General features: G+C 36.1%; 2 protein-coding genes and 1 long non-coding RNA gene across 4 annotated transcripts in view; 1 reads left to right on the top strand and 2 right to left on the bottom strand.

Moving 5' to 3' along the window:
* Window positions 1–3,250, bottom strand: part of LOC111479707 (COP9 signalosome complex subunit 1) — a 4,001-nt gene extending 751 nt beyond the window's left edge. The window contains exons 1-5 of the mRNA XM_023124521.1: window positions 2,719–3,250; window positions 2,192–2,512; window positions 1,270–1,386; window positions 1,083–1,168; window positions 495–729 (exon numbers count right to left, since the gene is read on the bottom strand). Coding sequence (XP_022980289.1) covers window positions 495–729; window positions 1,083–1,168; window positions 1,270–1,386; window positions 2,192–2,512; window positions 2,719–3,132 — 1,173 coding nt within the window. The 5' untranslated portion in view covers window positions 3,133–3,250. The remainder of the gene's footprint in view (window positions 1–494; window positions 730–1,082; window positions 1,169–1,269; window positions 1,387–2,191; window positions 2,513–2,718) is intronic.
* Window positions 3,251–3,426: 176 nt separating this feature from the next.
* LOC111479825 lies at window positions 3,427–5,932 on the top strand. 2 transcript variants are annotated; one of them, XR_002717692.1, is made up of 6 exons: window positions 3,427–3,513; window positions 3,625–3,862; window positions 4,482–4,704; window positions 5,285–5,408; window positions 5,507–5,637; window positions 5,821–5,932. It is a non-coding gene; the product is annotated as an uncharacterized LOC111479825 (long non-coding RNA). The 2 variants fall into 2 exon arrangements; XR_002717693.1 differs by having other exon boundaries at window positions 3,465–3,571; window positions 3,757–3,862.
* Window positions 4,205–8,307, bottom strand: LOC111479675 (probable methyltransferase PMT15). The gene is made up of 6 exons (XM_023124483.1): window positions 7,326–8,307; window positions 6,265–6,475; window positions 5,885–6,182; window positions 5,215–5,607; window positions 4,778–4,855; window positions 4,205–4,693 (listed from the first exon to the last, which is right to left on the bottom strand). The coding sequence occupies exons 1-6, from the start codon at window positions 7,989–7,991 to the stop codon at window positions 4,441–4,443; spliced, it is 1,899 nt and encodes a 632-aa protein (XP_022980251.1). The 5' UTR covers window positions 7,992–8,307; the 3' UTR covers window positions 4,205–4,440.
* Between the last annotated feature and the right edge of the window lie 2,781 nt (window positions 8,308–11,088).

Raw genomic sequence — 11,088 nt, 5'->3', positions numbered from 1 at the left:
AAAAAAAAAAAAAAAAAAAAAAACACCCTAGAAAGCGGTGAGGGAGAAGAAGATCAGATAAAAAAAAAAAAGGGTTAGGAAAGGGACAAGACATGGTTGATTGGGATTTAGGTAGGTATAACACGAAGACTGCTCGTTTCATCCAACCGCAGGGGCTAGGTTCAACGGCGAAGTTGAATTTGATCCCAGTTAATCAATATTCAGTTCAGTTGCATGGTTTGTGGGGGTAGGGGCTAAGACTAGTTACTATCATGAGAATTTGCAACTGTTGAAGTAGCTAAAGGCATGCATTTTTCATTGATCACATGCACACACGAGTCTAGTTACACGTTAAGAGTTACAAGAACACAGCAACCAGTGGGAATAGCTCCAATGCCTCATAATAAATTATTTTTCAGATTGTAAATTCATCCAACCCTCATAAAGCATTTCGAAAAAATAACAATATATATAAATCAAAACGACAAACTAGTGAAGGATAGTCCGAAAGAAACCTGGATTTGGTTATTAGTGATTAGTGTTTCGAGCTCTTTCTCAAGACCAGCAACACTTGTTTTAAAAGCATCAGCCATCATGCGGAGATCAACAGACACAAATGGGAGTGTGTATTGGATGAGAGCCTTGTGACGTATTTGATTGTAGAGTGTCTCGACATGGTCATGTAAATGAATGTCAAGCAATAAGTTAGGCTTAAGATTCCCCAGGTAGTCCAGGCATGATGCATAACGGCTGCAAAGAAAATTCAATATTTTCATCAGGAAAAAAATAAAAAATAAATAAATACTGTACAATTGATAAAACATTAACATCTGATATATTCAAAACTCACTCGCCTATCACCAACAAAAAACATTAACAAGAAAGCTTCATATCTGAAATAATATGTTAATTCGAAGAACTCAATGGTTCAAAAAAGACATTCGCCTGTCTTAAATTAAATTTATGTGAATACTTAGAATCATGTCCGATCCAATTTAAAATTCGTATACGTGAAAAGATAGATTCATGTACCTAAGGCTAGAGATAGAAAATTATAATATTAGTGATAACTGCTTATCACAATGTATAAGAACTCCACAAACCTTGAGTAGAAATCATTGATCAGCTCTCGGACTACAGGAACCAACTCTAAGAAATTTCGAAGGTTGACATTGTCTATAACTTTGGACTGCCAGATTAAAGAAGAATAGTCAGAAACATCAGAAGCAAGTCACTTGCCTTTCATTCCATAGGGAACATGATTAGCAGGAAATAGAAACAAATATGTGCCTTTAGCTCTGAGCGGTCAAAAGTTGCAAGTGCACAAAGACCGCCATACGTTGCAACATCTTGGGGTGCAATCACTTCGTTGTAATGGCTTCCTAATTCAGGACCTGTCTCCAAAAACTGCAAAATATAGCAAAGAATCACCTAATCAGAAGGTAAGAGAAAGAGTCCTTCAACGCCACAATCGACATTAATATAGACATTTAGCAGAACACAAATACAAAGAAAGCCCATGATGATCATGTTGTCTTTTTTACTCTAGACAATCATACACAAACACAACTAATAAAATATACATGATTCAAATGATAAGAGCATGATCATATGCGACCGTATATTGCAACTTTGAAGAACGGAAGTTTTAAGACAATCAATACAATTTGAACCAAACTACTGGATCCTATGATGATCAAGTTGTTTTTTACTCTAGACCACCATACTTAAACACAACTTATAAAATAATACATGATTCAAATGATAAGAGCATGATCATATGCGACTGTATATTGCAACTTTGAAGAACGGAAGTTTTAAGACAATCAATACAATTCGAACCAAACTACTGGATCCTATGACGATCAAGTTGTTTTTTACTCTAGACCATCGTACACAACCACAACTTATAAAATAATACAAGATTCAAATGATAAGAGCATGATCATATGCGACTGTATATCGCAACTTTGAAGAATGGAAGTTTTAAGACAATCAATACAATTCAAACCAAACTACTGGATCCTATGATGATCAAGTTTTTTTTTTTACTCTAGACCATCGTACACAAACACAACTTATAAAATAATACACGAATCAAATGATAAGAGCATGATTATATGCGACTGTATCTTCGAAGAAAGGAAGTTTTAAGACAATCAATACAATTCAAACCAAACTACTGGATCATAATGTGCACAAGAAAACAAACCTTGCGAGCAGCAAGTTTGTACTTTTTTACTTCCAAGTGAGCCAATCCTGCAGCACAGCGAAGCTTTGCGCTAGTAATTGCATCTAGGGCCTCTGGTGTCTGTTCAGCTTTGCTGGCATAACTAGTGACATGTGTAAATTGGCCCATCTCTATGCTGACAAGAATTGCGCTCATGCACATATGAATGATGTGCTTTGACGTAGTACAATAATCGCGCGTACGAACATAACTTTTAAAAGCATCGCCAAGTGCACCGTGAGCATAATAAAAATCTCCAAAATCATTGTATCCCATCCTTAAACTTTCTTTTATCAAATTAGTCTGCAAAAAGTAACAATGCCAACAAATTAAAGATGGAAACCACAAGTTCCTGAAGAAGTAGCTAATTACACAATATCCAGATTTTCAAACCAGTTGTTTCCACTTTTTAGGAGGTAAATTCAATTCGAGCATTGCTTTATTGACATGAGAACCACAACAAAATTATCCTAAAGGATGTGCGAGAATCTAAATCAAACGTAATGTACCCTATACGCGTTGAGTTCATTCTCGAGCTTATCCTTCCTCTGTTCAGCCCTCCGCTCGATCATCTCACACCAAGTGGCATCCATCCCATAGTCAGGCCCCAACCTACCGTCGATCTTCGTCACGACTTCCCTGAACAACAGAGTGTTCTCGCCCTTCTTAATCTCGTCGTACGCCATCCGAAGCGCCTCGAGCTGCATCGTCTGATTGGTGTCGGCGCCGCAGTGGTCGGCAATGAATATGAGACGAGTGATCTTGGTGCGACCCGAATAGAGACTGGCATAGGCTTCAATGTCGAGCTGCTCGCCGGTTATAATGGGTCTATTGCGCTTCTGGTCGTCGGCGCTGGTGCCGTTGGCGTAGATCTCGTCTTCGACCATTGTTGCGCTGCTCGAGGGCTCGTCTTCGCCTTGCATATCGATGGGAATATCGAAATCGAGAGAATTCAGAGGATAGATGGAATTTGGGGATGGAGAATTAGGGTTCTCTGAGAGGGAAGAAAGTGACCGTACTTGTTACGGAAGAACGCTTGTAGGTGTGTGTCAGTCTCTCGCTTATGTAGCAGCAAAATTTCTACTCTCCCGACAGCCATCGGACGGGGGAGAGACGGGGAGTTCGGATGCCACGTGCGATGCGATAGTCTCACGTGTCATACAACGACGTCGTTTCATCCTTAAATCTCATCTCAATTTTAACCAACCTATAAAATCATTGATTTATTTCGAAGGCGTTGCCGAATCAAGAAGCGGTCGAAATATTCATGAGAATCACAGGCGCTTCCGAGTCTCTCGCCCTGCGTAAGCTCGAGCTCCACTCTACGTTGGAGTAACACTGCATCACTTGAATTTTTTGTTGGTTTGTCGTTTTTATATTAGAAACGTTAACTGCAAAATTTGTATTTGTTTCAGGTTTTCAAATTTCAACCACGACACGTACTTTTACTGATTGTTGATGAAATTTTAGCATTCGAAGTACTGAATGAACACTTTCACAGTAACGAATGATTGATCCGAGTTTCGCATCTAATTCTTGATGATCAGGCAAGGCCATATTGCAGGTGTACTTTGGACTTGAAGATGGCTCGATGATGTTGAGAGATCTCTGCCTCACCGGCAACCAAGAAGCCTTGTTTGTGGAGCTAATATGGTATAATATCTTCCACCAACCACTTTTGAATTGAATAGATAGGTGGCCAACAGGTACTCTAGCTCAATCTGGTTTATGTATATGAATAGTTGAAAACTATTGGTGTGTGGATTGGCCAACAGAAACGAGAATTCTTAGAACAAGGGGCTTTTTGAGTGATCTTAATTATAGTTCTTAATAGATGATTCTATGTCAGATCTGGCAAGTTATTTGGTCCATGATTCTGTTAGGAAAATTTTGATACAAATTTTTGTACTAATTTCCTTCATTCTTTGCCATAAAAATGAATTTCAACGTTTGAGTTTTGCACTTGATATCGAAAATTGTGCCATTTCTAGCTCGTGGTAAAATGTATAGTTCAAATTTGTATGTGAATGTGATGATCTAGGGGGCCATTTGTAAGCATAATACAGACTGTTTATTAGTTATTGGGTCAGCACCAATAATTTCATCAAAATTCAAACGTCCCTTCACAAAAAAATGGGTAATGAAACAAAAAAATGAATTTGTAACTGAGTTATTGACCCCAAAGATTAGAAAGGAAAAAGAGAACTTTGAATCAAAACATTGGGGCACTGCTAGTTTTCAGATGTTTGCTTTTCTTGATTTTCTTCTTCAGATGCAGGTGCAGTCCAATACTGCTTGGTTGCAACCAATACCTTTTCTCTATGATGGGGTCCTTTCTCATGGTCTGCGATTCTGCATTCCCATTGCATAGCCTCTGCGATGTTCTTGACCTTCACCAACACATCCACGTCGTCTCTGAGGATCACGCTGCCCTGTGGCCGCAGAATCCTGTCCATCTCTAGCAGAATATCCTCCATTTCACATCTGCAACACAGGTATAATTTTCTCACTGAGTTAGTTTCCGAGCGCATTATGAAAGAATTTTGTAATATGCTTAGTCTAATTTACCTGTCCTTGTACATACTGAAGACTGAATCGCCATGAATGAAGTCATATGTTCGAGGATAAGTTGACATTGCCTCACACCTAAAAGATCAATGGGCGTTTTCAATTCAAAATGAATATAATTGTAACCACCCAAACCCACGGCTAGTAGATGTTGTCCTCTTTGGACTTTCCCTTTTGGACTTTCTCTCAAGATTTTAAAAAGCGTCTACTAAGAAGAGGTTTCCACACCCTTATAAGGAATGTTTTGTTCCCCTCTCCAATGGGATCTCACAATCTACCCCTTGGGTGCTCAGTGTCCTTGCTGGCACACTATTCATATGCATTTTAAAACCTTGAAGAAAAACCCAAAGAGGAAAATATCTACTAACAGTGGACTTGGGTTGTTATAATAATTGGCTAAGTTACATCTTGCTTGGTTGTATTTTAATTCTACATACCAATTTTGATATGTTCCGATTAGTCCTCGTTCGTAGATGACTCCAAGGGTGTTAAAATCTGCTTCGACAGGGACGATGTTCATGACCCACAGAGGATCGTCAACAAGGGCAGCTGCAAAGCCACCCAAGAATGAGTTCATGTCAAGCAAATTGCGGTACCTCCCAGGCTCAGCAAGCTGGTTGTCCAAGGCCTTGTAATATGCTACTCTCTTTCTCCATAACTCTGTATTTTCGGTGAAGTTTTGTGCTGTGATTTGCTTTAAACTCCCACTGCTTATTCTTGGTGGAACAGAAGTTAGTCTCTCTGGCCAATTGAGCAGCTGCCCACCAGCTGTTTCTTTTATGTCAGACACTTCAGGAAGTGGCGTCAAGCAAGGCTCCATTTTTGTGTACCTGCACTTAGACGACAAGTGTAAAAATAAGGTAAACATTATGAAAAAAAAGCTGGAAACTGTTCTCAGTAGGGATGGATTTTTGTTGATTCTTGGCAAGAAAACCAAACTTAGAATAAAGCAATAGCTGGTGAAAGAAGCAAAGAGCTCAACCCCTTGAGCATCTTTTTGATATCAAACTTTTCAATCACTTTGGTTTTGGTATCACTTGCAGACTATGCCTTTTAGCTTTGAATATCTCTAGAAAAAGAAGAGTCGAGACAAAACAGTTTACGAACCATGCAGTGTCGGGGTTCTGTCCCTGGCAAAAGTTGGGGAATTTGAAGACCTTTCGATTCTTTTTACAGTGTATATGGTTGGTTGGTTTTTGCCAAATAGCAATATCACCCTTCTGCTTCAACTTTTTCCAGCAAAGGCTTTTAGCCACAGCCTCGATTTTCGACTGCTCGTCTTGGAGATCTTCGGCCGTTCTTTCCCAACCTTTCCAGTGATTTTCCCAGTTTATCGGCGGCCCGGAGAGGACCCAGTAGCCTCCAGGTCTTAGAATTCTATCGACTTCAATCAGGTACATACCATCTGCTCCACACAAAAGATGCATAGTTTGAATGAAAATGAGAATGCAGGGGATAGTACTTGGAAGAAAGAAGTAGAAAGATACCAGATTGAGCCCAGGGAATGAGGCAGCGAGAACAGTGAGCCATGTCGAAAGCTCGAGATGGATAAGGGAGTCGGACGGAAGCAAGAACTCCGATCAAAGCGGGAACTCCGCGCTCGAGTGCGAATTGAACTTGTGCTTCATGAGTGTCTCTAGGTGCAAATGACATTGTCACTATGTTCCTTGACAATAAGTATGCCCCCCAACTCGCCACCTTACCAAACAACATCAAATCTTTGTTTCTCAATACAATAACTCTCTTAATGATTTTGTATCCATTGTTAATAGAAACAGTGGAGTTGAAACAGAAATTATTCATATTTATTTCTATTGTATTTATTGAAAAAGTACACAAACATAAATTATATCTTTAAGCCTTTTCATGTTGATATTACATTCATCAACAAGGGTCCAAAAAAAAAAAAAAAGATATTTTTTATTAACAAACTTTCAAGATATTTTTTAAATTCACTATTATTAGATAAGCTAAAATTGATATCCATTAGCTACAATCACATGCATCCATGTGTACCAATACGTAAATATAAAGTTGCCCCTAATTTTTACCCATTTCTCATTATTAATTAAAATTATCTAGAACTAATTAAAGAACATTACAAATAAACAATTATTCATAAATATTCCGTATGTATCCTATATCCATCTCATGACATGCGTGGCACTTTCTTATTGGTCGGTTACACTCTCAACTGACCCCAAACCTTACATCTATTATCTCTTAAGACTCAAACTAGTTACAAAAAAAAAAAAAAAAAATCATGTAAAATTACATTTTGACCCTCGGTCCAGTCAATAAACAACAAATAAGAATAATTATGGTCTAATTTAAAAAAAATATAATTCTAAAAAATCATTTTCTTATTGGTCGTTATCCTATTTGTTCATAATGAGAGGAAAAGTCTTATTTATTCTCTTTTATGTGATTTTTCAAAATGTATGGAAAGAGGTCAATTTCCGATTATTTTCACAATAAAAAATTAAATTCAATGAATTTTGAGACTGGCCGGCCGGTTTGATCCGGCCGGTAGGAAATATGTACGTACCCCACACCCGGTGTCAACGGCGGTTCTGATGGACCCGTCGGCGAGATTGATCAATTTCCCGATATCGTCGATATAGGCGTTGGCGCCTCGAGGGAACATGGTGCCACCGCCGGGAAATCTAAACCGGTCCTTCTCGAACCGGACCCAGTTCTGATTCTTCTTCTCCACCGTCAATTCCTTATGCGGAACATTCGAAAACCAGGCGAAATCCCGGCTCTCCGGCCATGAGAACGGCAGTTTATACCCGGCTGGCGCCGGAATCCGGCACTTCAGAATCTCTCCGGCGGCCGGGCAGTGTCTCTCTCTGTAGATCAATCGGTCCCTGTCGAATTGGAGAGACCTTTCTCGGTCCTCGCAGGGGGTATATTCATAGAGCTTCGGGTCACACGGTGGGAGGTAAGGGCGACGCGCCTTTGGGATTACTTGGAGGTCGGCGGCGGTGTGATGAACGGTGAAATCGAGGTCGACAACGGCGGTTTCAGAAGAAGTTTGGAAGGTGGCGGTTGAGGTAGTACATCCATAATTCCCGCCGACGAAAAGAATAGCTTTTCCGACGGAGTGTTGCCAAACGCCGACGAGATAAAAGGCGGTGCAGAGAATCGCGACCAAAGTAATTGTGAAGAGATTGAGCCTCCCAGCTTTGAATGGGAAATGGGTCACCGCCATTGAAGAGTTCAAGAAACAGGGGAAAACAGAGTATCAGAACCAGACGAACAAAAACAGAGCTTTCCTCCCTCTCTCTCTCTAAAAACTCCGCCGGTTTAATTTCAATGAAGAGAGAGAGAGAGAGAGAGAAAGAACGCCGATTTGAAGAAGACGAAGAAGGTTGAAGAAAGTGGGTGTGGGGATTTGGACTTTTTAAAGGCAAAGTGACGACTGAGAGCGTTCAAGAACAAGAGAGAGAAAGAGGGAGGGAGGCGGCGCATGGGGAACACACGCGGAAGCGCCACCGTGGACGGCGGAGATATAAAGAGAAAAAATGGGGGGTTTTATTTTATCTTTACTAGGAACAAAATTTGGTATTTTCGATTAAATCTCTCTGAAAAGAATATGAATATTCTTGTGTTTATTTATTTTCCAATTCCCTATGGAAATTCTTGTTCTTGATATTCGAGATTTTAAATAAATAAATAAATAAATAAATAGTCGCATTATTCGATTACGACGCCTTAAATTTGGCTTCATCCATTTTGTTCCTTCCCCAAAAATTAAATTAAATTAAATTAAATATTTAAAATTATTACAAATTTAATCCATCAATTTTCTTGTTTTATCGTATATGTATTTTAATTAAATTATTGTGTGATAAAAAATATTTCGTAGATAATTTATTAGACTTTTAAAAATATGTAATAAAAAAATCAAAAAAATATTTTTTTTAATTAATGGGAAGTGAAAATATGTAATAAATTTTTTTAAAATATGTTTTTTTTTAAAAATAAATTTTTTATATATTTTTAAAAATATGTAATAAAAAATTAGTGGAGAGTGAGGCGGGAAGTGAAACTTGCTTGCATGAGATGAGAGCTATGCTTGGTGATTCCGATGGGGAAGTAATGGAAATGTAAGCATGTGGGAGTAGGGATATGGTGCGGGCCCACCCATACCGGTAATATGGTCCACGTGGGCCCATTCAGATCGAACGGGTCCAAAACGGTTATCATACTTGCTTCATTAGGTTGATTAAATGTTTTCCCTTTTTGACTTTTCCACCACTTTCACTTACTTACGTTTCCATCTCATCGTCCTTCCCCTTTTTAATTTTTTTTAAAATTCAATTTATATAATTTAATACATAAAAATAATAATTATAATTACTAAAATTATTCTATTTAAACATATTTTTAAATTTTTCACTTTATATAAAAATAATATTCATATTCTGACCATTTTTTTTTAAGTTTAAAGGTAATATTAAAATTTTTAAAAATTAATGATTATTTTGTAAGAGTCTTTTTTAGTTTTAATTAATATAAAATATCATTTAAAAGATACAGATAAATTATTTTTCCATACAAAAATTTGTAGTAACAAAAATATATTTTTATTTCCAGAAAAGGCGTGCACTAAAATTTAAGTAGATTTGTTATTTAAATAATTTAAATTATATTGCATATTATCGTGGCCTCTTCACCCACGCGACACATCGGCGCGTGAATTGTAAACGCCATTGGAAACGCTCCGTACAACACCCCATGTGCCTGTCTCAACGCCTCCACCTTACGCCTAAGTCCTAACAATAAACCAACTAATCCCAATAATTTTGACTTTTTTCACTTTAAAATATATTAATATTGTAATTAAAATTTATTTTTACTAATTTTAAATTATTAAAATAAGAATTTTCGGTGTAAATAATTGAATATTATAAATGAGATAGTGCTAAAAAGTGCATAAATAGGGCAGGCAACTAGTTAATTATTACGATCATACAATAATTAATGAATAATTTAATATAAATTAATGAAATATGAAGGACAAAAATAAGCATTTTGGTAAGGGAGGGATAAAATCTAATATTATAACATTTTATTTATTTATTTGTTTATTTATTTATTTATTTATGATGGTTATTAATGAAGATAATAATATGCTTTTCTTTCATTTGGAGGATAGCTGAGTTGTGAGTCACTTTTGGAGTTTATTGTGGGCCCAAAAAGCCCTTGGCGGGGAAGGTGGGGCCGAGGACTTTTTTGCCATTTTACTTGCCAACACAATTTGGTATCAATTTTTTTGTATTTTTCTTATTCTTATATGACTTTCAGAATTTGTTCTAAATATTTTAATTTATTGTTCTTAATGATATTTTAATTTTTCATTAACTATATTGAAATTTGTATATATTAAAGCTCGGAGAAAATTTTAATAAATTTATTTTTAATAATTTGTATATATTAAGGGTATAAATTAGTTTCTTTTTTAATAATTAAAATCTTATTCCAAATAAGATATTTATACGTTTTTAAGGTAACGCATGAAATGGGAGTAAATTGCAAGTAATGCTCTTACACTTTTGGCACATGTCACATTGAGCTATAAAAAATTTGCTATTCAACCCTTCGAGTTTATTATAATTAAAAGTTCAACCATAATACTTTTTTATTTTTACTTTTTAGAGAGAGTAAGCCAAGAGGCCCAAATTAAAAGAATACGCATTATCCTAATGGGCCGCATGGCCCATTATATGGCCCATGGAGGAACAATATAAATTCTATTAAAAACAAATAAATTATATATTTATATTTTACAAAGGAAAATATTATTTGCTCATTTTTTTAGTTTTTAATGTTCTTATTGTCCAATCTAATTATACCTTAATACTGCTAAAACACGGGTTCACATTTGAAACGGTAGATAGCTGGAAAGTCGAAAGCTCAAAAACCCTATTTAAAACGTTGTAGTATAACAAATCCATAATTCAAATCATTGGAGACGAAAGTTCGAGCCCATTTTTTTACATTGATTTCTTTTTTTTAAAATTTAAGCTTATATACATTACAAATTTTTAAGTCGAATTTTTTTATATAATTATTTGATTTTTTTTTTGTCATTGAAAATTAAAACCAACAAGGGTTTTTTTTTTCTTTTTCTAATAATAATAATAAAACAGCAATAGTGTTAAATTATTCAATCATGTATTATTGAATGTCTATATTAAAATATTGTCTCTCTGACCATAAGCAAATGATAAAAAAAAAAAAAAAAAAAAAAAAAAAAAAAAAAAAAAAAAAAAAAAAAAAAAAAAAAAAAAAAAAAAAAAAAA

This window comes from Cucurbita maxima, unplaced genomic scaffold (assembly GCF_002738345.1).
Source record: "Cucurbita maxima cultivar Rimu unplaced genomic scaffold, Cmax_1.0 Cma_Scf00005, whole genome shotgun sequence".
Taxonomy (NCBI): Eukaryota; Viridiplantae; Streptophyta; class Magnoliopsida; order Cucurbitales; family Cucurbitaceae; genus Cucurbita; species Cucurbita maxima.
Note: the sequence above shows the minus strand (reverse complement) of the source record. Positions and strands in the feature narration are given on the sequence as shown.

What these genes read in the sequence shown, in the direction of transcription:
- LOC111479675 (XM_023124483.1), bottom strand. Translation starts at nt 7,991, where the DNA reads ATGGCGGTGACCCATTTCCCATTCAAAGCTGGGAGGCTCAATCTCTTC. An exon ending in CAGAACCCCGACACTGCATG is followed by an intron (nt 5,608 to 5,884) that starts GTTCGTAAACTG and finishes GTCTAAGTGCAG; the next exon opens with GTACACAAAAATGGAGCCTT. An exon ending in ATCGGAACATATCAAAATTG is followed by an intron (nt 4,856 to 5,214) that starts GTATGTAGAATT and finishes TTGATCTTTTAG; the next exon opens with GTGTGAGGCAATGTCAACTT.